The sequence below is a fragment of the Tursiops truncatus genome, chromosome 21, assembly GCF_011762595.2.
Source record: "Tursiops truncatus isolate mTurTru1 chromosome 21, mTurTru1.mat.Y, whole genome shotgun sequence".
NCBI lineage: Eukaryota > Metazoa > Chordata > Mammalia > Artiodactyla > Delphinidae > Tursiops > Tursiops truncatus.
The window spans coordinates 32,788,375-32,815,498 of record NC_047054.1 but is presented as its reverse complement, the minus strand read 5'-3'; the positions used below and the strand labels follow the sequence as shown (position 1 = coordinate 32,815,498).

The following is a 27,124-nucleotide window of genomic DNA, read 5'->3' as shown; positions in this document are numbered from 1 at the left end:
TTTTTGGTTTTGTTGCCCTGTTTGTAGCCTCCTGCACCTGGTGTGTCTGCATCCTCACCCCTCTCGGTCTGTGGGAGCATCGCTCCTGGAAGACACGGGGGTTAATCTTCCATCTTCCATGTTAAGATACCCAGCAAAGCCTTGATGATTTGGATCGTGTCACCCTTCCCCCCCAATCTGCTTTCCATCCTGAATTCCATCTTCAGTGCCAGAGCCATCCACCTGTGCGTGGAATTAGAAATGTCAGGGTAACCTCAGCTCTTCTGTCTCGCTCACCCGCCACCCCCCACATCAAATGGTAGGGACTCAAGTGCCCAATCCCATCCTTGGCTGGTTCTCACGGTCACCGTGTCACTGCCTTACACTGGCCCTCCTCTGCCTCCTCATCCTTCTCTTCATTGGCCCAGCATCCGCTTTCAATCCACTGCACCCTAGCTCCACACCGCCGCCAGCACTGCTTTCCTAAAAAGCAAATTAGATCCTGCCATTTTCAAGTTCAAATATTCTCCCGATGACTTTCTACTGCATATGAAATAATACCCGGTGTCCTTTGCCTGTTATCAGGTTCCTCACAGTCTAGCCTCCTCTTGTCTCTCCACCGTCTGCCCCAGCCACACAGATTCTCTAGAACCAAAACGCACCTCCCTGCCCCTGCACACACTTCACCCTCTGAGCCTGGGGTAAGACCATCCCCTACTTCTCAACCTAGGAAACTCCTACTCATCCCACAAAACCCAGCTCAAATGACCAGTCACCACCTCTGTAGAGGCATTCCTTCATTCCTCCAGAAGGTCTAATCACACCCTCCTCTGTGATCCTTCAGCCCCACATTTCTATCTTTATCTTAGTGCTTGTTATAATATATCAAAATCATCTCTACATGTAGATCTTCTTGGACACTAACCCCTCAGGGGCAAGGACTGTGTTTTATCTTTTATTCCCAACACCTACACATAGGTTCTGTTAAGTACAAAGTACTCAATGAACGTTTGGTTCCAGTCCTTTTTGTCTGTGTGTTTTGCCAGAGGCCTCTGGTGCCCTGGTATTCTCTCTTCTGTTAGGTAACAGGAAGCAGGGAAACCCAGCAGAGAGCGAACCCGGGGGCTCTCTCCTTTATGTTTGGCCATAATTGTCCAGCTTCAAAATAAATTCTGGAACACTCCTAGTCACCAGGAGTATCCTACTATCAAAGGGTGTCTGATGCTCTCAGTTTACATGAAAACAAGTAGTACTTGCAGAAGAAAGAGCTCCGTTGTGCCACACGATGGGGACAGGCATCCAACCCCAGGAAGAGAGCCAGGTAACGGACCCTCAGGTCACCTGCCCCGGCCACTGGGCTCCAGGTGTCCCTCGAGGCTGGGAATGGTCCCCTGGCACAGAATGTCCAGGTACCTCTTGACGGACTGATGTCAGGTGTTTTGGAGGAAGACCCAGTAACACCAAGGTTACCATTGATGGCATAGATAAGGGGCACTGGTAGATTTTAAACGGCGCCTTACACCCCAGGTACGGGGATGAATTTACCCTGAGAACAAAGCAAACAATGAAGGGATTTGGGGACCCAGATCTACCCTTAAAGGACTTAGGCAGTGATAAGCACGTGTCTAAATCACTCAACTTTGCTAACAGTCTGGCTGGAAAAAAAAATCAGAGAAAAAGGGATGAAGCATTTTTTAAAAATTCAAATTAGGAAACTTGAAAATGCATGAAATCCCATCTGAAATGAGTTACAGTCTTGAAGCTTGTTCTGCTTAAGTCACTTCAACATCATACAACACAAATTAAATCCATTGCTCATAAAATCCACCTAAACTTCCTATTAAATTGTATAAAACGGGCTTTCTGCGGTTGTCCCTATCACTAAAAAAAGGCAATTTTTATAAAATCATTATCTTCCTAATTAAATAATCCTAACTTCAAACAGTTCCATTTTCATTTTAAGGAGAATTATTTTCCAATTGACATTTAGTCGGGACAGGTGCTGTTACATTCACAGCTCTTAAGCTATTGGGATTTTTACGTCTGAACACCAGAGACACTCAGGGGGCATTTTGTCTCTTTTCTATCTGTCTTCACTGTCTGAGCACAGTGTAAAGTTTCTCAGTATATTTTTTGTAACTCATTAGTTTTTGGCATCCCGCAGAGCGTATTGGCTAACAGGTTTCATCCTTTCTTGGAGCACAACTAGCTGTGAAAACAGATCTTAGAGCAGACTCCCTCCACCCTCACAGGATTACTGAAGGTAGGAAATGCAGGTGATTATCAGAGTTTGCTTTTGATACAGACATCCTGCTCTTCCGCTGGCCCTTTGAACTGACTTTGATATGCAGTGATTAAGAGGGGCTCAACCCCTGGAGGAGCAGTGGCTGCAGCCCTGCCTCTGCTCCCCCTCTATTGAGTCCTCGTTTTGAACTATTGAGCAAACAGATTTGAGGGGATTTGTTGGAGCCTGTGTGGGGTAAGAAGGAAGGAAAGGGAGGAGGAAGGAGGAGGAGAGAAAGGAGGGGGCACGTCTATAAACAGTTTCAGAGGGAACCCGCTGGTCAGACCTCACTCGCCTGATTTCACACACCTTCCTCCAACGAAGATTTGCTTCTCTTTCAGAAAAAGCAATTCCAGGGCGACTTGCCGAGTTCCCATTTTGGCAAAAGCTCCATCGTGGGTTCAGAGCAGCCCAGCTTCGAGGAGGACACAGGGAGGGCTGAGAAGGTCCAGGATGGTGGTGTTGGTCCTGCTGCGGCTTGGCTGGCTGTGCGCCCCCCTGGGAGCCCTGGTTCTGGATGTCAACAACAAGAGCTCTGTGGATGCGCAAGGAGCCCGGAAGGTAACGCTCGGTAGAGGAGGAGGGCTGGGCGCTGGGCTCGAGTGAAGCCATCACGCAGATGAGCATCTGAAGTAGCTAATCTAGACGGTGGGCCGGATGGAGGCTGTGGAAGGCACCCTGGAAGAATCCAGTCGCTTTAGCATTAACTCACCAGATGAGCCAAGTGGCTTTTCAGGGCATGGAATTTCAGGGCTATCAATTCACCTATAAATCAGGGAGTAAGCTAACATTTAGAAAGCTATACACCACGTGCCAGGCCTTTTATACATACTATCTCATCTCCTCTTCCTCAGAGCTTGAGACAGCTGTCACATCTCCTAATGACAGATGGCGGAAATGGGCTCAGAGACGCTGAGGAATTTAACCAAGGCCACACAGCCAGGGAATATGGGAGTCAGAAGTTACATGCTGCGTGCCAACCCTCTCACTTCACAGAATTGTTTTATAGGAAATGTTTCATATACATATGAAAAAGCATCAACCGTAGATGAGAGAAATCAGTCTTCGGTATCTGTTTCTCTGCAAATGAGGCATCACTAGAAATCAAAGGACGGTTGGGTTGGCCCACTGAGGGGCCTACTTGGCAAATGGTGACTGATGTGATTCACTGGAGTAAAACGGTCAAATAGGGATGCCACAAACACCAACACTTCTTTAAACTATCGCACAGCATCTAGAGCTTCTAGATGCATATCAAAAATCTCATAACCGTCTCTAAGACACACGTGGGAAAACATTTTCTTCCATTTTCACAGAGAGCATAAAAGATGAAATTCTATGTTTAAAAGTAGGACAATTTTTCAGACACAAATAACCTTTGCAGCACATAGGTCTCTTTGTTGGTGATTTGCTCTCCCCTTTGTGAAAGAAAACCAATTCTAGCGAAAAGTCAAGATGCTGCTTGAGGTTTGCCTCAGTGTTTAAAGTGCCTTGGCTTTCTCCATCTCCTGCCTGGAATAAAAACTCTTCACATCTCGCCGGACTCCCTAGCCCTGTGACAACAGCTTCTCTTTACAGGGTTCACAGTGCATGTCTGACACAGACTGCAACACTAGAAAATTCTGCCTCAAACCCCAGGATGAGAAGCCATCCTGTGCTACCTGTCGTGGATTACGGAGGTGGTGCCAGTGGGCTGCCGTGTGCTGCCCAGGGACGCTCTGCGTGAACGGTGAGTCAGCACGAAGACTTGCAGGACTGCAGCGCTCCCAAAGAGCAGACACAGCATCCGGGTCTCTTAGACTAGGGTATTCCACGACAGGCACTCTCTAAAGGCTCCAAAGTGGTTCTCCGCAGCTGCCTCTTCCCGATGCAGCAAAATAGTTTCTTTCCCGGCAACAACTTGCCAGCAACTTGGAGATGATTTTAAAGCAAGGGTTCAAGTTGGAATCTTTCAAGTTCTTCTGTTTTCACTTAGATTCCATTAATTACTTAAGCACCTGCTTTGCCATATGTGAGATGTAAATATTTAGTGCCTGTGTCCCGGAAATCTAGAAAGTTATACAGAAACTGAAGGCGGAAGTACTGCCAAACCCTGTGACAGTCTGATAATGAGCTTGTCTGTGGTTCTCATCCTCTAACTCCACCTGCTTGTCTCTCAGATGTTTGCACTGCAATGGAAGATGCAACCCCAATACTGGAGAGGCAGATCGATGACCAAGATGACACAGATACACAAGGAACAAATGAGCACCTAATTCAGGAAAACAAACCAAGAGGAAGCCAAATATTAAAAAATCACAAGGCAGTAAGGGTAACAGCAGCATTCTAAGCATATATATATATATATATATATATATATATATATATTTTTTTTTTTTAAGAAAAATATTTTCTCCTCCTAGGCTCTTAAGGACAGGCTGAAACTGACTTATGCCTCTCCACCCCGGAAGCACCTAGGGAGCATGTCCTATTTCCAATCTCTTTCCATAAACAGCTATGGAGATCATGGGGGTAAGAGCACAAGATAGTTGGCAGGCCAAGAGGACGGGGAATAGCTATAATAACGGGCTGGTTAGCAAGAAAGACTTTAATTGTTTAATTAAATTTTATATGCACATCTTTTTATAGTCTATAATTTAACAAATAGAAATTTCCCTTTCTAGATCCTCAGAATACAAAATAAAGGAGAGAGGAACATAGATGCAATAACTTTTCATTCTCGGACAAAATACAAACTTCACTAAGACGCTTTTTACAAAATTGCAGTCTCAAATTCCAGTCTCTGACATAAAGCAGCTAGGATTTTGAAGGTGGTGAATTGGCCATTCTTGTTTGTTGAAGGCGGCTAATTGCCCCCTGTGTAAGTAGTGGTCTCTCTTTGGGTCAGTACAAATCCCATTTAATAAAACACTGATGAGTGATACTTATTTCATGTCTCAAGACTGGAAATCCCATCTTTCTTTAATAAATGTTTTAACTTTATAAAGCAGTAAATAGTGTTTGGGAAGACAGAGATGTCCACTCCATTGTTGCTTTCAGCCCAGGAGCCAGGCATGCTGTTGCTCTATCTTTACTTTGCGACCTTATCCTACACCCCACGCCCTAACCCAGTCATGCCCTCACAAGCCACCATTCCCCCTGCTTATTACTAAAGCCCGTATCAATCTCGTTACAGGACAAGAGGGAGAAAGCTGTCTTAGAACTTTCGACTGTGAACCTGGACTTTGCTGTGCTCGTCATTTTTGGACTAAAATTTGTAAACCGGTCCCATTGGAGGGACAGGTCTGCTCTAGGAGAGCGCACAAAGATACCGCACAAGCTCCAGAAATCTTCCAGCGCTGTGACTGTGGTCCTGGACTATCATGTCGAAGTCAGGCAACTGGAAATCAACGAAACTCAGGGTTAAGGGTGTGGCCAGAAAATCTGAACAGCTGCACGTCTTCCAGCAGAAGTCTCAGACAAGAACTTAAAAATCTTCCCATACAAATAACTCTTAAAATCAAATCTTGTAGTAAGTGAAACAGACTGAGCTGGAGAAACTGCCTTGTGATGAATGGAAACTAGTTTGGGCTTGTTGTCTATTTCTGCAGAAAAGTGATGTGATTCTATAACAAATTTAACTCTGATCTAGTGATTCCGTTAGTTCAAATAAATCTTTACGTAATTTCTGGTGAAGTTATGGTACCTGACAGTAGTAGGCAGGGAAAACTATCACAGCAAATACTTTATTTTTCCTTAAAACCCCCATTGTTTATAATCACTTATTTCTTGGAAGGGAAATACCGTTTTGCTACAAAATAACTTGGTTAATAAAGAAGTAAGATTCAAAAGGTAGTATCTTATGTTTGTATAGCCCACTGCAAGTTACAAAGCACTTTTACGTTATTTTGTTTTCAGTAGCTTTACTTACCATTTGAGAACTTCCTATATTTTGTATTTAAATAATTTCTATATTTCAAAGCTAGGGCTTTCAAGGAGTGCTTTTACTTACACATTTTGACCATCTGAACTTAAAAGTTACACTGGAAGAAAACTAGGGCAAAAAAAAGTAAAATCTTTGTTCAAAGTATAAGAGACCATATTTTATACATATGGGTACATATTAAAAGTGGTTTTAATTAGGGAAGCTCTTTCTGATGGATTACAATCAACTGTTACAGATTTCATTTAAGAGATAAACCACACACCTGTTCTTGGAATTAGGTTATAAGTATATGTTACAAAATCGCATATGGGCCAAGCATAGAAAAAAGTCTCTAAAAAAGATTGAACCTTCTTCCAAAGCTTGCCTAATTGACTAATTTACAATCAGTAAATAGGAGGAAAGGTAATGAGGTAATGTGGTTTATAGCATAAGGGCAGAAAATGAGAAAACAAAAATTCCCATTTGAGATTTGTTATCATCTCATCTCTTACTCCTCTCCACTGACCCTTAGTAAAGTGTCATCATGAACAGAATATATAAATTGAAACGTATTTGCTAATAAAATAAGCACAAGATCATCTGATAATAGTACAAGAGGTTTTATTGACTAACGCAAGCTACAGCATGAAGAAACAATTATTTAAAAACACCATAGACCCTTATGTAGCAAAGGTTAAGAAATAAATTAAGACCTATTGGGCTGTGCCGGGGAGGATGGGCCTCATTCACTTCGATCCTTGGGTTCTCGGTATTTCCACTGGATGTAGTCAAAGATGTCCTTCTCACTATCCACGGGCAGCGGCTCTCCAGCAACTCCTGCAAGGAGGGAGAACAGAACCTTCCTCATGAACCAGTTCTGGAGTTTAGAGGTTTCAGGACTGAGAGCTACACAGGACTCACTTTCAGAGGAAAAAGAAAATAGTCCCCAAGCCACTCAAAAAAAAAAAAAAAAGATATTGACTGCCCTCCCCCTCCCCCGTGAGCTTGTGTCTGTGCTTTGCCACACATATTACCGGCGCTACACAAAGAACCTCAGTACCCCAACTCTGGCCAGCTGAAGTGGCCCTAATCCATGATTTTTCTGTCTGCTGGATCTCCACCGTATTAGAGAAAATACTCTAGTGAGTTCCTTTGCAACTCAAAATACGGTCCCCAGACTAGCAGTACTGGCACCACCTGGCAGCTTACTGGCAATGCAGAAGGCCACCGAACTAAAATCTGCACTTAACGAGGTCCTCACATCGTTTGTACACACACTGACATGTGAGAAGCACAGCCCTCATCTACCAGGGATGAAAAACACTTTTAGGACAAAAAGACAAAATCTTCATCTTCCTAGAAGAGAACAGTAAACCACATAGTATATTGTGAAATGTTAACAAGATCTATAAAACAGAAATCAAGCAATTTTTACTCTTTAAACTTTAAAAGCTTGGGGCCAAAGCTACCAAGTTTGGCCTGGCACTAACAAAAATACCTGGGTTCTTTGGAAGTCTTGGAGATACATTTAAGAAAACAAAAACACTTTAGATCAATAAGATTATTTACTGACCACCAGAGGTAGAAAGAATTTAATCCATTCTAATAGAGCTGGAAATAAACGAATCTTGTCATCATGGGCCTTCAACTGAGGGCCTGGGAGCACCTATGGATTAAAGCTTTTTTTGTTGCCTGAGGGACTAACAATACCAAAGAAACTGCAATTAACTGGCACAGTTACTGAAAGGCTTTTTAGAAAAACCAAAGTTGCTAAACCAAAATATCCAGATGACTAGGATTATCTCTAATGCAGACAAAAATACTCACCAGTGACTCCCAAGGGACGGATTGTGTATTCATTGATTGTGAAGCCTTTTTCTAGGGCATGAGCTCTCATATTCTTATTGAAAATATCACTCCCAGTGAAATAGAGGACACCACAGTAATACTGATCCTTGGGTATCAACCTACAACCAATAAACAATTCACCAATCTTTTACTACATATTTCCAGTTTAGCAAAAATAGTACTCTTAAAATCATTACGGCACAAAACAAGTCTGTGTGGTCCAATAACTGAAGAGGACACCATCATTAGGTAGACCATTCAAATGACCTCAACTTTGCAGTTAGCTGAGGTTTCAGTAAACTATGCTCTGCAAGAGGTGTGGACAAATGCAAAGCAGTATCACTTGTTACAACCAACTCTCCCCAGGCAGGATCTACTCTGAGCTGCAGAAGACACCATGGTGAACCTAGAGATAATAAAGTAGATTCTGCAGACAGTCATTATTCTTTACATACTTTCAGGCTAAACATTGTCTATTGCAGGGACACATGGCACTTTGGAATGAAAAGGGGTCTTAGACATTTATGCAAATTCCAAGACATACAGAGGGAGGGGGAAAAGGGGAAAAGAAGGGAAAAGTTAATAGGTCAGCAACAAATTTTGAGTAATACCTGATATCAATTCTCCTGTGTGGATATTCCTTTCCATCATTTTTACTGGGAAGCTGGCAAACACCCTAAAACGTATATTTAAAAATAATGTTTAAAGATTTTTTTAAACTTAAGGCTTAATTCTAATCAAAGACTGTTAACTGTGAAGCTATTTTTGCTTTAAATGGAGGCAGTTTTAGAATTGTGAGCGCTTGTAACTTGGTAGCTTTTCTATGCACTATATATTACCCCTGCCTTCCTACTGTGCTTCATGATAACTAGAGAACCACATGAAACAGCAGGCAAGGGTTCCGGTTATGAGGGTCTGGCTTTTGTGTGACTCTAAACAAGAGAAGCTAATCAAGGAAAGCGTGAAAGACAGAGACCAAAACAAACAGAAAAAAGCAACTTGGAAGAAACAATGATTATTCAGGGAGAAGAAAACAGACACAAAAGCTATCAGTAATATTCTCAGATCACAGATTTTTATCCATGAAATAAGGACAGAATTCTACAGAAAAAGAAAACACAAGGAAAAGATTTAAATCAAAATTTAAAATATGATAGAAGTAGAAGAAGTTGAAATTGGGGAAATCTCCCAGAAATCAGAAAAGACAGAGAGAGGAAAATTAAGAAAAATTTAAAAGACAAGAAAATTAGAGGATCGTTTTCTTCCTTCTCTACAGGTGAGTTTTCATTATACTTCTGCAGTTTTCTTTTTTAATACTTCTGCAGTTTTTAAACAATAATTATCAAGGTGTGTTTTGTTATCTTTTCCTTTTCCAGGAAAATGGGGACAGTTTATGGACTGGGCAGCAATGCATAAACATGTAAAAAGAAATACAAACATCACCAAATTTCAAATCTAAAGCTTCAAATGCCACATTCTAAGAAAACTACACAAGTGACAGGTTTCTGGTCCTAAAGAGCAGTCGAGTTGGTACACACGTCACTAAAAGACATACTTTTCACTCAGCAACATAGAAAAATCAAAATCTAAAATCTAAAATGGGTATTTTCTTTAGCAACTCCTATTCCTGAGAGATTAATGAAACCTGTTTATCTTCAAATATGAAACCTACCTTCTTAGGCACTAACAAGTTCCAACTCAACCTTCAAATGGAATTACCATGAGGCATTACCTTGCAGATCTGGATGTCTGAACCCACAGGCAATGATCTTTCTGTTTGTCACATCAGTAATAGGATTCCATCTAATGGCTTTGTTCCTGTCCTCAAGGCTAATTTTATTTCCTGCACTTTTTCTGAAGTGCTAATGTTAAAGAATTTCTCTGTATTACTGTAAATTCTTTATTCAATTGAGTGGATTAGTTTTGTTTGGCATTTCAGTTAGGTCACTTCATGCTGACTGTCTGAAATAAAGCCTCTTTCATTTCCCCAAGTGTAGCCAAGGTATATTCTATTGTCCTGTGAATCCTCGCTGTAGATATTTGACAGAAAATCATCCTCCGAGGTCAAACCTGCACGAAACGCTAAAATTTGAGTGGTACTCACCATATATAAAGTAAAAAGGCATCTAAATGCAGAGGAAATTGGTTTTTCTTCCAAATGTCATTATATTCATGGGAAGAATAGTTCAATTAACTAAAGACCCTGAGTTTACAAGAAGAGCTGGAATAACCCTGGCTTTCCTAAGCTTTGATTACTATTAGTTTAAGAGAATTCATGTTTTGAAGATAACTTAAAAAACACACAGATGGTCGTATCTTTAAAACTATTTAGTCAGTGCTTATAGCAACAAGATGTTCTGAAAACAAGTGGATCGATATGGAGTGGAGTTTACTCCACTTCATAAGCTGAATTCATTTTGCAGCCAATTTCCTTTCAGAAACGTAGAGATCTTAACTCCTTTCGTGATCTCTGCTCATGTTCACGTGCTCAGGGTCACTGCCCTGACTCCTGCCTGCCTCTCTCTCCCCGCAGAGACCTGCCTGCCTAACTTCCTTACTTCAAGTCTTTCCCCAGGTCTCATCTTCTCAATAAGGCCGGACTCTTTAATACCGTCTCCTGCACTCCCTTTCTTTTTAAAAAACAATACTTATTATCTTAACGTTTTACCTACTTAATATGTTCATTGTTAAGTAGCAGTCCCTTCCCATACCCTCAAATAAAAGTTCTACTTAGGGCTTCCCTGGTGGCGCAGTGGTTGAGAGTCCGCCTGCCGATGCAGGGGACACGGGTTCGTGCCCCGGTCCAGGAAGATCCCACATGCCGTGGAGCGGCTAGGCCCGTGAGCCATGGCTGCTGAGCCTGCGCGTCCAGAGCCTGTGCTCCGCAACGGGAGAGGCCACAACAGTGAAAGGCCCACGTACCGCAAAAAAAAAAAAAAAAAAAAAAAAAAAAAAGTTCTACTTAAATTCACTAATCTATCCCATTCTCCTAGAGCAGAGCCTGGAATGTAGTAGATGCTAAGTATGTATTTGGTGAATTGACTGAATACACCTTCTCATTCCTACTGACACTCATTCTCCCCACTTTGTTCTTTCATAGCACCATCTTCTCTTTTTCTATCCCTTTTTCTGTTCCCCAATTTAATTCTTTCCAGGTTACTACCTTCTTCCAACTGATCTATTTCCAAATAGAAATATATTATCTTTTATATTATTATTATGTATTATACTAGTATAACACTGCACAACTCTTTGAAGATACAGTATCTTCAAAAGATATCTGTACAAACCCTTCAACGTTTCCACATATATTACTTAATCTGATCTGCATAACAGTCCTTTGACAGAGGGCAAGGATATCATTTTATAAATAAGAAAATTAAGGCCTTAGAGAAGTAAAGCAACTTGTCAATGTCACACAACAAATTGGCAATGGAACCAAAAGATCTTAAAGCCTCCGTATCCAAATCTACTTTCCTACAATGCAACATACCAACACCCACCGTGTTTGCAACAAGACACAAATCACTTCTTATTGCCTCCAAAATAAAATGATTTGAAAGTGGACCTGGAGTGCTTCTCATCCTAACAAATACCAATTATAAATGTCAAAACAGCAGGCTCAAACACGGCATTTTCTAAGCTTCAGTGAATACATGAACTACATGTACAGTATACAAACTTTATACACAGACCACCCACTAAGATGGATTCCTATGTCACAACATAAAGGCCTTGGTCTCTTATTGTGGTCTAAGTCTTCTATACTTTGAAAACAAACAAAAAGCCTGCTTTCTTATTTTTTAACCTGTTTTCTTCTGGAAAGAGGTTTGGAGGATTCCCTTTCTGCCAATACCTGTACATGTGCTGCCAGGTATGACCGAGAGAACGGAAGGCTAGATAGAGCCAAGACTTCCACAACCCCAGCCCGTATCCTAGGATGGGTGAGCGGTCCTAGTCTTTCACACACATGTACTGTGAGGTCTGAACCGGCCGACTCTGCAGCATCACTGGGATTTGGCTGCCTCTGACCTTCCTAGACAAAGGACTTCCCTTCTTTGAGCAGCTACTAGGATAACCCAATTCCACTATGTCAGCAACTCTGTATGTTCACATACTTGGCTACCCACCTTCCTTTGCAGGTTACACCCAGCCCACCAGCTTGTAATTTTTCCTTGTATTCTTGCTAGCTGGATTACTACAGCCTCTGTAGGTCTTTCCTCTGGATCTCTTTGGGCACAGAAGAATACTGTTCAGACTGTAAAAAAATGCTTCTGCTTTTTTATTGTGTAAACACCTTCCTGGTGGCTAACTCTGAAAACAGCTGCCACACTTCCCCAGGACAGAGTCCAGTGCTTTCACAGAGATGACTACTGAAGGAAGAGAGGCCAGAAGGGGTCCCTGGTGGCATACCAGGACACTTTCCTACTATTTAAAAAAAACAACCCAACTTGTCTAGCACATGATTTTTAGAATTTTATCTGATTGAATGTTCTTTAAATGTAAGATTTATGCACATTCATTTTGAGTGATTTAAAGTCAATCTAAACTTAAAAGGATGTTCATATGGAATATACAAATCCTATTTTTATCAATATCTCATGTGTGCATATATTTTTGAGCATAGAGTAAGAGCTCAAAACCTGACAGACTAGGGAGAACAGATCATAAATGTAATTCTCAAAAACTGACTAGAATTTTTATTTTTACCTTTCCCAAAGTTCTTTTGAAAATACTGATAAAGTGTGACAACTTAGTTAATATACCTTCATAGCCCATTAAAATCACCATGCTGAATCAAATGACATGCTTTTTTGCATATATGATTAAATACACATAACATAAAATATACCACTTTAACCCTTTTTAAGTGTGCAGTTCAGTGGCATTAAGTACATCCACACTGTCGTGCAACCATCACCACCATCCGTCTTCAGAACTTTTTCATCTTCCCCAACTGACATTCTGTCCCCATAAACACTCACTCCCCATCTCCCTGCTGCCCCGCCCATGCCCTGGCAACCACCGTTCCATTTTCTGAATGACATGGTAATTCAATTATCTATCTCAACCATCTTCTTCTACTTTTGGCTAAGACTGTCAAATCCACACAGTGAGACTCTTGCTAATTTTAGCATGTCCATGCTCCAAAAGCATAGTCTCTGACTTAGGAAAAGGGGGGCATGGAGAAAGGAGCGCCCAAATGCTGTATTTAAGTGAGCAGCAGATAAATGTAAGCCTTTATTACATTAGCCCTAGATTTCTGTTTGCCTTCGGTTTTTATACAGGACCATTTATTAATGTTTTTAATCCATTTGCTATTCGTCTTGAATCCTCAAGTCTTAATCCCCTAGGAAGAACACAGGACTTTGACAGTCCATCACAGTGAGTTTCACTGGGACAACTCCACAGGTGCCCCCTCTATGAGCCCCCTTCATACAGTATGGTTCTTCCCCTGGACGTTCTATCACGTACCCTGATGCCTTCTTTCTTTGGTCTTGTAACAGATTAATACTCTTCAGACAATTCTAATCTCACTTATTAATATATTCTGAGTCAAAGAGTATTTGCTGTTTTAGGGAAAAAATATAATGTATTAAAGTCATTACGGATATTTTAAAAATAGCAGATTATGCATAATTACCTATTCCAATGGCACAGATTATTTACAAGTGGGGAATTTAGAACAAAACTCTTTACTGGGACTTCCCTAGTGGCACAGTGGTTAAGACTCCACGCTCCCAATGCAGGGTTCGATCCTTGGTCCGGGAACTAGATCCCACATGCATGCTGCAACAAAGAGTTCACATGCCACAACTAAGGAGCCCTTGAGCTGCAACTAAGGAGTGCACCTGCAGCAACTAAGACCTGATGCAACCAAATAAATTTAAAAAAAAACAAAAACAACAAAAAAACCCTCTTTACTAAAATATTCTCAGATTAGAGAATATATCTCCTCTAAGGTCTAGGATGTCCTATTTACTGACCGTGACACTAAGCTACAGTGAGGTCACACTCAGAATGGTTACTGGACAGTCTCCACAGTTTTTTTTTAAATGTGTTAATTCAAGTGAGTACTTACCATGAACTTTGTTTCCCCTTTTGACAGAGTGTCTGTAATAAAATGGACCTTTTGTAACTGCTCCACAACACGATGTAACAGCTTTGGCTATAGAATCATAATTAGGGAATAAGAAAAAAAGCAATTACTCTGTTACAGCAAGAGAGCATTTTTAAAATGAGTTTTCTGATGCTCTATGCAGAAATGCCTAGTTTTCCTATGTTCTGAGTACCTTTTCTTCTAACAGAAAATTCATCTTATCAAATGAAACCACCACTTTTCACCAATATCATGATACCCCCAAATAGACATCATTTGTCTTTATCTGTTTCATTAAACAAAAAGTTACCTGCTTCATCTTTAAAAGGTATATATTCCAAAACCAAAAGCATTTTGCCTTCATGGGTCTTCTAACAGAGCTTAAGTTTCTTGATAGACAATAAATACTTCTGGAAGTATTTTACTAAATTTCATCTCTTCCAAATGCTAGACTGTCCTGCCAATTATTTGTGGACAAACAATGCGTGTCCCTTCCAACAACTTACTTTGCCTCTCAAAGAATTCAGTCAGTACAAAACACTTCAACTGACTTTCAGAAAGATTAAAACAAAAACTCATTCTGAAAATATCCAACTATCATTTAGAAAATTATATTCACTGCTGTGTAAGACCGATCACATTTGCTTATAAATTCTGAGGTACCTGTTTGGTTGACTCAGAGGTAAAGCTTGGATGGGTCAGAAGAACATCCATGTCGCCACTGGACTCTGCCCCTATGATAGCAAAGAATATGTATGGAATTCTCCTTGTAAATTTATCAATTAGGCAAACACAGAACCAAGGTGATGACACACATAGAAGAGTCTTACTTCTTACAGCCTAACTTTCTATTTCACTGTGCTTCATATTCAGAATTAGTTAAAAGAGTTCAATTTTCTGTCCAACTATTCAGGTATATTAATGTAAACAGCAGAATCTGGGATAACAACAGTAATTGATGTTAGATATATGTTGCATACAATTGGTTAAATATTATTAAAAATGTACCTTAGTAACTACTCAATACTGAATAAAAATAACATTTAAATATACCTTTAAAATATATCTATGAACACTAAATATTTAAAAATCTCAAATTAAACAATATGCTCTAACTCTGCAAAGGTTAATCAGAAAATTCATTTCAATTCTTCTGAATGAATTCACTTAATGAGTAGTGGTAACAATTACTATTATGGCATCATAGATAAGAATGCTAGATTCTTGGGGCTTCCCTGGTGGTGCAGTGGTTGAGAGTCTGCCTGCCGATGCAGGGGACACGGGTTCGTGCCCCGGTCTGGGAGGATCCCACATGCCGCGGAGCGGCTAGGCCCGTGAGCCATGACCGCTGATCCTGCGCGTCCAGAGCCTGTGCTCCGCAACGGGAGAGGCCACAACAGTGAGAGGCCCGCGTACCGCAAAAAAAAAGAGAATGCTAGATTCTTACAGCAGCTACCCAGAGAACTTCTGATAGCCTATTACCACTTCCTAAGCAAAACTCCAGAGGTGGCCAGAGATTCAGTCAGACATCTATTTCAAGGTTTTAAATAAAGTTCTATTTCAATTTTTTAAGATAGTATTTTAAAATTTAGGTTACCCTTCCAAAATTTTGAGCCAGTAAGAGACCAGGATTGTGCGGTTCTCACTTTGTTCACATTCACATAGTAAATTAAGATCTTCTGAAGAACCTGGTTGTTTTGAGAACTGGTTCTGAGCTGATGTCTCTGAGACATTAAACTTAGATCCATTAGAGAAAACTTAGAAACTTAAATAAAGTAAAACAACAAACAGAAAAACTACTCATGGCTTCACTAGCATCTAGCCAGATAACCACTATTAGCATTTAATATACCTAAAATTATTTTATAATAATTTTATTAGAACTAGTCATCAAAAAAACCCATCTTATAATAAAATCAGGATGAATTTCCTCTAATTTATACTCCCATTTATAAACAAATAAATTTAGCTAATACTACTAGATATTAGTAAATCTATAAAGTAACACAAATTACATCTTTTTAATCCATGTTTTTCATATACATTAGGCAATTTTAACATCAAGGCATGAATAACCTAAGCTTAGGAAGTATGTTACCTCTTCTGAAACTGCCACAGACTGTAGCAATGTATTCAGAATCCACTTTTTCAACTTCACTTAGTACAATATCCTAATAGAAGAAAACTTAAGTCAGTATTCTAAAAATGGCTTTTCACCAATTGACATTCTCAATTCTAATCAAAGAATACAATTCAGCACACTCTTACTTGCATTTGTAACATCTCTTCACGAGGAATTCTTTTCTCAAAGTCCTCAAAATATCTATAAAGACAGAATAAGTAGACAAAAGATTTTTTGTGAAATTTGAATCTTAGAAATTAAACTGCCTACTTTATCAAGTGTCCTTATACAAGCAGATCTTTCAAAAATCAAGACTAAAATTCATTACGACAAGAGTAAAATTGGGGGGGTGGGGAGAGGTTTATTCCTTAACTTGGATCAAAATCCTTAAGTGTCATGCTTTGTGATATTCCAGATATTCCATCCAAACTTATTTTAAATAAACTTCGCATTCACATACCAAGAGTAAATAAATATATTTAAGTTAATACGGTTCCAAGTTAGACTGCTCCCTACTGGCAAATCCAGGGATTACAGCTTATTGCTCTTAAATCCTGAAAAATACTTGTATTTTAAAATATTATCCTACAGTATGGATAAACCGAGACAACATTATGCTAAGTGAAAGAAGTCAGTCACAAAAGACCATATATTATGATTTCATTTACATGAAATATCCAGAATAGACAAATCTATAGAGACAGAAAGTAGAATAGTGGTTGCCAGGGGCTGGGGGAGGGAAGGGCAGTTGGGAAGAAATGAGGAGTGATGGCTAATGGGTTTGGGCTTTTTTGGGGATAACAAAAATGTTCTAAAATTGACTATAGTCATGGTTGCACAACTCTGGGAATATAAAAAAAACACTGAATTGCACACTTTTAAGTGGGTGAATTACTTGGTATATGAAATGATATTTCAATAAGGCTATTAAAAATACTATCTTAGGGGACTTCCCTGGCGGCGCAGTGGTTGAGAGTCCACCTGCCGATGCAGGGGACACGGGTTCGTGCCCCGGTCCGGGAAGATCCCACATGCCGCGGAGCGGCTGGGCCCGTGGGCCATGGCCGCTGAGCCTGCACGTCCGCAATGGGAGAGGCCACAACAGTAAGAAGCCAGCGTACCGCAAAAAAAAAAAAAAAAAATACTATCTTAGTATTAAATAACATCTAAGAATGATAAAGTGCCTGTTCAAAACCAATTCTCACAACAAGCAAGTTCTTCAGAAGATCTCCATTTACTATGTAACTACGTAAATGCAAGGAGAGTGAGAACTACACCATCCTGATCTTTTACTGATTCAGAGTTTTGGAAAGGCAGTGTAAGTTTTAAAATATTGTGGTAAGGCATCAACAGGGAAGTTCAGAAGGTTATTAGGACTGAATGGCCAACAAGACAACCTAAGACCAGAGGAGATACGTGCTTATGCATGTACACTACGTGCTGTAAATAATCAGTCAGAAGCGGGGGTCTGTATCTTGCACTTGACAAAGTAATTACCCATGCTGACAGACGACACGTCTACTAGTTATTCCTATTCTGGTATTTAGGTGTCTGGGTTTTCTTCCTTTTCCTTTTTAAAAAAATTTAGTGTTTCATGGTCATGTCCCGTCTTCTCAGGTAGACTCTAAACTTCTTAAGAGCTACACAGAACCTGTTTATATCCTAACCTCAGAGGCAGTGCTTTCTACAATGTAAGCATGAAATAAATACCCTGACTAACTGAGGCCCTCAGTTCTATGTATTTTAAGGGGAAGTTCCCAGCCAAAGTCAAGGTAATGTGGGATATACTCAAAACGAGCAAACAAACTAGAAGGCAGTAAAAAAACACGTGTGAATACAGGCTCATTCTCTACAGGAGTCTGCAACAAATCTTAGCATTTCTGATTAGTAAAATGGCCGTGTTTAGCTAAGTCTGAAGACTTATGGTGTACGGAAGAATGGCTATAAAAAATTTTACTTTTACATTTCAAGTGTCAAAAGGAAATCTGCTATCTTACTTTAGCCCAATTCGCTGATGATGGTTCAATTTATCTTCATTTTTTCTGAGATCTGTATAGAAGATAAATAAAGTTGAGATGCTGATTTAAACATTTTTGAAAAAAAATGCTAATTTCAGTGATCCTTTTTTTCAAAGAACTACCTGGAAAACACACTGAAATGACTTTGAAAAGCAAATGAAAAAACTTTCAGATAGTAAGAACTAGATAAAAGTGATTCTTCAAGTCAATAGTAAAACCCAACAGTGACTGCATAATCATTTTTATTTACTGAATCAAAATTTCAATTATAGCTACATAGAACAGTAGATAAAACATACCAGGATCATACCAAACTTCACTGGTATAGCAAAACGCACCTTCTAAGAACCTATATTGCTTAATTTACGGTTAATAGCAGCATGAGAAGTTCATTCATACTGTTCATTTGTTCATTCCCTTCACTGGATTAATATTTATTGAGTACCGATTTGTGCAGGCACTATGCTAAAAATCCCCTTGAAAGGAGAGGTAGTATTATCATTTTTTTAATCAAGAAAACTGTAATATCTTAAACTGAAAGTGACCGAGTCCCATCTGGGTGGTCCTTTAGTGGGTACAGGCACAGGAGTGAGCCTTGTTAAAGAAACGGCAAGATACGTATGCTTCAAAAGCAACTCCTATGGTCACCCTTATATTCACAAACATAAATTCTCTCTGGAGACATAAAATGGAGAAAAATAAGCACCTTCATTATTAAAAATAAGCATGTAATGTTTCTCATAATTGTGTGCACACAGAAAACACTAAGGTATATGACCGAAAATGCCACAGAAATATTGAGTTTGTTATATATGGAGAGAGGGATATCGACAGCTATTACATTACATATCTGTGAATGGTGAAATAATGTAAAACCACCACAGGAGATCCTTGACACCCCAAGGGATGCAACGAATACCTTTGAGAAACAAACTCCTGACCTCTTTAACCAATATTTCACTCAGGTAAATTATATACGCCACACGCAGAAAAGCACAAACCCTCTCTGAGATGCATATATAGAACAATTCATTCTCTAGCTATGTGATTCACACAAATTCTCAAGTTAATAATATTACTAATTAATCATGCCTTTTAAGAGTCAGTTACTATTTTTAAGTACTTACTAGGTACCAAGGACTCTGCTAAGTCTTTTATATACATTATTGCATTAAATCATATGAGAGAGATATTTTGATACCATTTTGTAGCTGAGAGACTGAAGTATCACAGTCAACTTTTTTTTTTTTTTTTTTTTTCGGTACGCGGCCCTCTCACTGCTGTGGCCTCTTCCGTTGCGGAGCACAGGCTCCGGATGCGCAGGCTCAGCGGCCATGGCTCACGGGTCCAGCTGCTCCGCATGTGGGATCTTCCCGGACCGGGGCACGAACCCGTGTCCCCTGCATCGGCAGGCGGACTCTCAACCACTGCGCCACCAGGGAAGCCCCCACAGTCAACTATTTTAATAAAGGGGTGGAGACTGGATTCAAACCCAAGTCAGTCTCCAAAACCTGTCCTCCTGACCATCTGGGTTGCTTATAAATTAGTTGAGCCCACAAATATTAATCCCCAAGTGCCACAGATGTGCTGTAATGAATCCATATAGTATATACCCTTGAAAGCATGAAGAGATAAATTATATTTAAAAGATGGCTATATTAGGTTTAAGGAAAATGTTTTATAATTACTTGACTTTTATTTTTATCACTTCTTTGGAAGCAAAAATCCCTTCAATAAGCATTGCAAGCCTCTTAACAGAATTTTTCTCAATATACATAACTTGGCTTTTAGGCTGAATGTATAGGACTATATGGTCTAGAATTTTATTAAAGAAACAAAAGCAATTTAAAAATCGTGTAAAAATCTACAAATGAATCATTGCCTTTAAACCAAGAAGCCACTTCTTGTTCTTCTTGATTTTTTTCTAAATTATAGACCAAAACATGTTTAAAATGGGAATATAAGCTATACTTTATATCTGTTCTCTACTGTAGAGTTAAAAAGAAAATCTTACCATTCGTTTCTACTAATTGAGAAAGGGTTTTTCAAATTCCAGTTTGTTAGAGCATGGTCCTTCAGCACTATATCTGACCTGAAATTAGTGACCCACTGTACAGACTCACCTTCTAATGTCTTAATTCCTTCATCTACAAACTTCCTTGCAGCAGAAGGACTACAAAGAAAGAAAAGCATTATCTCAGTGTCAAGTGAAACTCAGGATCCAACAAATAACCAGTTATGCCTCCTCTTGTCAAACATAAAAGCTACCTTTGAGCTAAAAAAAACACCTGCTAAACTACTGTGTGGTTACTTTGGTAATGTTCAAATTATTGAAGCCTTAATCTAGGGAGACAGTCATAAATTTAGATATGAAAAAGACATCCAAGCAGCTAGGTGGCATAATGCCGTACATTATTCATACACCAGACATACAGGCACTTGAAAACCATTCATTCAAATGAGATTTAATGAGGGCCTATTATGTGTCAGATATTCTTCTAGGTGCTGAAAATACAGCAGGAATAAGACAAATAAGGGCCCTGGTCTTACCTGTTTATACATTCCAGTGGTTAGAGAGAGACAATAAACAGATATATAAACAAAGAAAAATATCTGGTAGATGAATTAAAATAGGGTAATATGACAGAGTGGCTGGGTCTTCTTTAGATTGGGTGGTGAGGGAAGGCCTCTCAGATAATACTTAAACTGAGATTTTAATGACAAAGAGCCTTGGTACAGAAACTGACATTCATATCAGGAGGGCAATGTGGCATAGAAATAATAGATCTGGACTGGGAGTCGGGAGACCCAGGTTCTGATTCTGGCCCTGCCACAGCTATCTCACTTTCTGCATTCAGTTTTCTTGCCTGGAATATGAGAATAATGTAACAGACGCTCTCTAAAACAAATATTAACATTTTATAATTGTCTTGGGTCCCCAAGGAGTCATGCTCCTTTTCAGTATACTAGGTTTAGGAATTTAATATATTTTAAAATAACATTCATCAAATGGTTGCCATTAAGGAACAATCATCATATACCTAAAAGAATGGCCTCATTTCATCAAGAAGAGAGTTAAGTGAAGCACTGCAGCCCTAATACTTCAGTGTTAACCTTTACTCTCTCCAGTGTCAAAGAAGCCTCTGCTAGCTCAACTTTAAGATAGAGATGCCTTCATTAGGAAATACTGGAGTGCTTGTTCCAAGCTCATAGGCCAGGTACTACAGAAAAAGCTTAAATGTTTAAGATAAATACCACGCTCAGAGAGGCAAAAGAGCCACAATGTGGAGGGAGTGATAATAAGTCCACAGAGCAAGTGCTAATGGAGCTTAGAGGAAGGAGAGATTACTTCTGGCTGGGGACTCAAACTGGATTCACGTGCCTTGAATGGGGCTTTTAAAGTCGCGGCAGCCTCTGAAGAACCAGCCTGAGACATGTGAAATATGGGTGAGTGAACTGCATGGGCAAAGGCGCAGAGGTGGAAAGGTACAGGCCTTGAAGAGAAAGAGCATGTACTTTAGTTTGGCTGACATAAAAAAATTAAACAACCCTACTACTGTGTCTGCTTAAAAAATAATTCTTACCCAATGCCACTAACTCGAGTCAGGAAATTGATGGATGAACTCGTATCATCCTGCCGAATCTTTAAGGAAAAAAAAAAAAGTCTAACAATGATTTAGGAATGCTTTGAGGACTCAAATGATCTTATTAGAAATACACTAGGCTGCTAAGAGACTTGAAGAGCCTTTTACACTGCCTGGATACCCCATGCAGAAGGATTCATGTAAAACCCCAGTGATTACAGGTGAGTAAGAAAGCAGATGAAGATGGCTCTTCTCTAATTTATCCAATACTTTAAAAAGGCTTATTCATAAAAAGACCAGAAGTGATATAATGACTATCATCAGGGTGAAATAAAACCACAAAAATGCTTGCGAGAGTTTAAGCATAGAAATTCTAAAAGATAACAATCATTTAGTCAAAGTTTATAATCTCCCTTCTAAATGGTACTGAAAATAAAGAAGTAATTCTATCACAGATGCTAATAGTCTCTTAAATGCAACATAAAATAAGTGAACAGTTTATAAGAACAATATTCAAAATCTAAAATATAGGACACTTACAAAGCCATAAACTGCTCCTCCCTTTTCTCACTGAATCTAACAGAGGATGGATGACATCACCCACCCTGCAATGGTGCTACATGATAGCTGCCATAAAGGCAGACACTATAAGCAAACAAGTTAGCATTTTACCTTTTCCAGTTTACGCAATTTTCCAGTAGCTAAAAACTCATCAATCTTTTCAGCAATTTTTGTTCCTACTCCAGGCTACATAGAAAATAAAAAATATAAAAGTCACATAAATATTATGCTTACCAAATCACTAAAAGATAAAGGAAAAAATGAGAAATGAAAAAACAGTGATTGTCACATGACCAGTTTTCAAACAAAGGACACAGAAAATTGAGCACCAGTAAAAATATATTGTCCCAAAGACAAAATGTTTAAATGATTGGCAAAAGAGGAGCCCTAATAAGACAATTCTAAATGACCTTGCGTTTTCAAAATTAACTTTTGTTGTAGAAAAATTAGAAAATATAAAATTGCATAAAGAAAATATTAGAATCACTTGTTAATTTCATCACCCTGAAAATTAAAATAACCTGTAACCTTGCCACTTAACATCTGCTATGTACTGACTTCTTTTTTGCTCATATATATATGCAAAGTTACGTGCGTGTATATATGTGTGTGTGTGTGTGTGTGTGTATACATACGGCTACTTTTTTCTTACAAAAATAGAATCATACTGCTTTGTAAAGTGCTTTAACTTAAAAATGAATCATGAACAAATTTCTGTATCGATAATTAAACTACAACATCTTTAATGACCGCATAGTGTATTATTGTAGGAATGTATCATAATTTACTTTAAGACTACCGTACAGGAGAACATTTAGATGTTTTCCAATTTTTGAAATTATAACAATGCTGTCATGGACTTGCTCTAGAACAGAAGTTCTCAGGCTTCTGCATACACCTGCATCACGTGAGGGATGTGCTGGAACAGAGAATGCCAAGTCCCACCCGAGAGTGACACTATTAGCATACAGGGCTTCACGGAAATTACAGAGAACAGGGCTAAATGCCATAACATGCAAAGGGGCTTAATCGTGTGCTTATTAGTAGGTAAGATCTCCTTGGGAACACTAACTCACATAAGTTCCTCTACCTGGGGATCAGAAAGAACAGCTAGCGAGCAGACATGCGAGTACCGCTCTGTTACCACACTCTCCTTGAGGAGTAACACTCAAGCTGAAATTCAGCGTGAGAATGAGTACACATATACGTGGCAAAGTAGAGAAAGAAAACTGTAAGTACATATGTTAAAAAAAATCTTAAATCCACCCCCTCCCCCAATAAAAACACTCCAAGCTTGAAAAAGTATGCTTGAAACACATTAATATTATTCCAAGAAAGCAGTGAAATCTGCCCGTGTGGGTCACGGCAGCTTCGGAGGCAAATTTCATCTTGTGGGAACCCATCAGATGGGTACATGTGTGAGCTCTTCGATCAACTTGCTCCCTAAACTTACCAGTTTCTTAGCTTCTGCTCCACTCTTTATTTTGTGTGGGTACTTTGCTATCACAGATGCTGCTTTTCTACAAGTAAAAAGAACAAAAAAAAGGAAAACCAATTGGAAAGCCAGCAAAGTATTAGTTTTTCTTAAACTGGAATATACATACAAACAAATATGCAGCTTAAACTTTCACCAAGGTGAACTTATCTTCCACATCCGTGTAAAACTTTAAAACTCAATGAGCTGACAGACCCCCTGCATCTCTAACTTGTAAAAGTATCCTGAAAACCCTCGCATTTGAGAATAACACAGTTTCAACCGTATATGTAAAACTAGGGAGATCCAGGAAACCAGTAGGCTTTCCTTTCTGGGATTAAGTGGAAAATATCATTGAGCTTTTTTTTTAATAGCTAGTTTTTAGAAATTGTTCATAACTCTCCTTTCATAAAAAATGTGCCACCTAGAAGTATTCAAACTACTACGTACCAAACTGGCTTATGGATGGTTATTTTTAAATTCATGGCTTAAAACTGTATTCCCCTATGTCCTTGTACCAGTTCTTCTTTTTCATTGCTCTCATTTCGGTTCCACGTAAAGCAGTGACCTGTATCCTTGCCATCTCCACACATACCTAGCTCAGTAGTCTGGTGACAGATTGGGTCCACCCTGGGAGCTCACTGATGGTATCCTGTCTATAATTTCAATGCTAAATGTAGTTTTGGATAGTCTTTGAAGCCTTAGTTTTTCACTCTGTTCTAGCACATATAACCTTCAGATTTGGATTTCGACTTCTGTATTAGCATGTTACTGATGATGAGTCTGGAAAGGTAGGCTGAGGGCAATTTGTGGAGGAAATTGTTTCAGCAAAGACAAGCAGTTCCACATAATTGGCACTATGGCACAAAGCCTGAAAGGGAAGAAGAATTAAATCAGGAAAGACCTTTTGTATGCAGATGCTTTGGGGTTTTATCAAGGTAAAGAGGAAATATTTAATTCAAGAGAATACTTTGGTCACATCAAGAGAAATGTATATGGGGACTGGGGGCTGGGGAGGAGCCTGCAGGGGTGGTAGGGCATCACCTGCTTTTCCAGACTTATTGCCCACTCAGACTATACCCCTTATGCAAACTGAATTACTGACTTCCTAGAAAATGCAATACCCCTTCGTGTCTCAGTGCCTTGGCTCATTTTGTTTCCTTTCTCTAGATTGTTCCTCCTCTCCCTTATCTCCTGATGGGCTCCTTGAAGACTAAACACCTCCTCTCTGAAGCCACCTGAGACTCAAGTAGAATACGGGGTTGAATCGCTCTCTGATTTTGAGATCATCAAATGTGTGGACAACAGTACAAATATTTTACGGAGGAATTCACAGGAGGCAACGAAAGGGAGTGTAATCAGCTTTTAGTTATGGTGAGTGAGAAGCAAAGATGGGAGTTGAGTTTAGTTTTGAAAGGGTAGAGACAAAGGTAACATAGGCTTGAAAATCTGGAGAAAAGCCCAGTGAATACAGATCTGGAGTCACTGACTGGTATTCAAAGCCAAGAATGGTAAGATTGCCAAGGAAAGTATAAAAGTGAGAAAAGAGGGCTCAGGGCAGACCTCTGGGAACTACCAACATTAAAAGGTAAGATACAAGAGGAGAAAGAACAGAAGATTGTGCCATCATGGAAGTCAAGATGATGCCACTGAGAGTCCAGTAAGATGAGATACGGGTGAGAACCTTTTCAGAGGAATGGCAGGATGGAAATTACACTGCAATGAGATAAAGAATGACTGGGGATGAGGAAATCCAGGCAAGGAATACAGATTATTCAAGGTTAACTGTAAAGTGGAGGAAAGAAAAAGGTGCTAGCTAGAGGGCAGAGGGAGGTGAAGAAGATTGCTTTGTTTTTGCTCTTAAGAGCTGAGGGACTTGGACATGTTTACAGATTAAAGGGGCGGAAGCAGGCGGATATGGCATTAACGGCTAGGATAACGGCCCTGGTGAAATGGACAAGGATGAGATTCAAAAGGTGACAGATCAGCCACACACCAACCAGATGGAAAGATTCCCCTGAACCACATCTACTTTACAGCACAGACCTCACCCACTGTCTTTCATTATGACTTAAAATCAAACTGCATTTTCAGTAATTCACGTTCAATGATGGGAAAAATATGTCTTAGCCTATTTTCAATCAGAATTGGCAACTAATCAAAACTGATCCTACAGAACTCTGCCCAAATTCTCCCAGAAATATCGCAGTAAAGTGCCACCAGAGTCAATACCCTCAGTTCTTGCTTTTTATCCCCTCCTACAGACGGTCCTCATATCCACTGGACCCTCAGCCCTGTTAATTGCCACACATCCGAGAACGCATGCTAACAGAGAATGCCCCCCCGTCCCACCTGTAGGCATTGTACTTGTGGATAGCCTGGTTCACGTTCTTCTCAAAGTTTGCGAGTTCTGAAAAGGCAACAAGAGGCTCGGTGAACAAGAACCACGAGTAAACAAACGAGAACTGAGTTTCCTGGAAGGAGGCGTAACGACCTCTTAAGGGACAGGGACTTCCCCGCTTGTACACCGGCCAGGCTAAGGGCAGCCCAAGCGTGACTCAAGGGTCTCCAGCAGGACTGACAATCTGCCACCGGCGCCGGAGGAAGATCTGCACGGAAGACTCCGGGCTGCTAGGGGCCGGACATCCTTGGGCTGTCGGGACTCGAGAGAAGGAAGGGAAAGCAGCGGGGAGGGAGGAGAGGAGAAAGGCAGCGGCGCCGGGCCGGGCTAACCTGTGAGCATGTCGGTGATGCCCCCGTTGAGCGTCTCCTGCGGCGCCTTCCGTTTGCTCATGGTGGCCTGCACCCGAGGACCGCAGAGAGCTCACAGCCAGGGATGGTCCCCTTGCCCAGCTTTCGGGAGGGGCTGCGACCTGGAGAGGACGCAGGATCAGCCCAACGCGGCGAAACCAGCGCGACTGGCTGAACAATGAGGGCTTCTGACTGGGGGGGCGGGGCGCGGCGCACGAGTGACGTCACAGGGAGGGGCGGGGCCGGTGGGGGCCCAATGCCAGGGGGCGGGGCCGGGGAGGGGCCTCAACGGCGAGAGAGAAAAAGGATCCTGGAGCCTGCAGGACCGGGAGGAGGATGTTGGACCCGAGCTTAGATTTGGCGGAAGGGAAATGGGAGCCTCAGGATTACAACCCAGTGGGGTTCCTATGGGAAGACTTGGACCCCTAACCTAAGGCGTTGTACCTGTCTTCCCAGGCATAACGTTTTCTTCAGTCCTCTCCGTAGAAGGGAAGTCTGG

General features: G+C 40.3%; 2 protein-coding genes across 8 annotated transcripts in view; one reads left to right on the top strand and one right to left on the bottom strand.

The window, feature by feature from the left end:
• POLB (DNA polymerase beta) overlaps window positions 1-26,801 on the bottom strand; it is a 28,828-nt gene extending 2,027 nt beyond the window's left edge. Inside the window, exons 1-16 of one of the 7 annotated variants that reach the window (XR_012329025.1) lie at window positions 26,608-26,800; window positions 26,227-26,284; window positions 23,854-23,920; window positions 22,512-22,586; window positions 21,840-21,898; window positions 20,379-20,428; window positions 18,235-18,286; window positions 16,384-16,438; window positions 16,214-16,286; window positions 14,779-14,849; window positions 14,098-14,184; window positions 8,627-8,691; window positions 7,995-8,134; window positions 6,881-7,004; window positions 5,575-5,642; window positions 59-4,514 (exon numbers count right to left, since the gene is read on the bottom strand). Coding sequence is in view for 4 of the 7 variants with exons in the window: in XM_073798736.1 (XP_073654837.1) it covers window positions 6,910-7,004; window positions 7,995-8,134; window positions 8,627-8,691; window positions 14,098-14,184; window positions 14,779-14,849; window positions 16,214-16,286; window positions 16,384-16,438; window positions 18,235-18,286; window positions 20,379-20,428; window positions 21,840-21,898; window positions 22,512-22,586; window positions 23,854-23,920; window positions 26,227-26,284; window positions 26,608-26,668 (1,008 nt within the window). In the remaining 3 variants the exon portion in view is untranslated. Of the gene's footprint in view, window positions 1-58; window positions 4,515-4,647; window positions 5,643-6,771; window positions 7,005-7,994; window positions 8,135-8,626; window positions 8,692-14,097; window positions 14,185-14,778; window positions 14,850-16,213; window positions 16,287-16,383; window positions 16,439-18,234; window positions 18,287-20,378; window positions 20,429-21,839; window positions 21,899-22,511; window positions 22,587-23,853; window positions 23,921-26,226; window positions 26,285-26,607 lie in introns of those variants that run through there. The other 6 variants (XR_012329026.1, XR_012329024.1, XM_073798736.1 and 3 more) reach the window with 6 other exon arrangements.
• DKK4 (dickkopf WNT signaling pathway inhibitor 4) lies at window positions 2,717-5,874 on the top strand. Its single transcript, XM_033848813.2, is given in 6 exon segments — window positions 2,717-2,824; window positions 3,842-3,992; window positions 4,423-4,533; window positions 4,536-4,574; window positions 5,439-5,671; window positions 5,854-5,874. Coding segments are annotated over 6 exon segments (663 nt in total).
• Window positions 26,802-27,124: the final 323 nt, after the last annotated feature.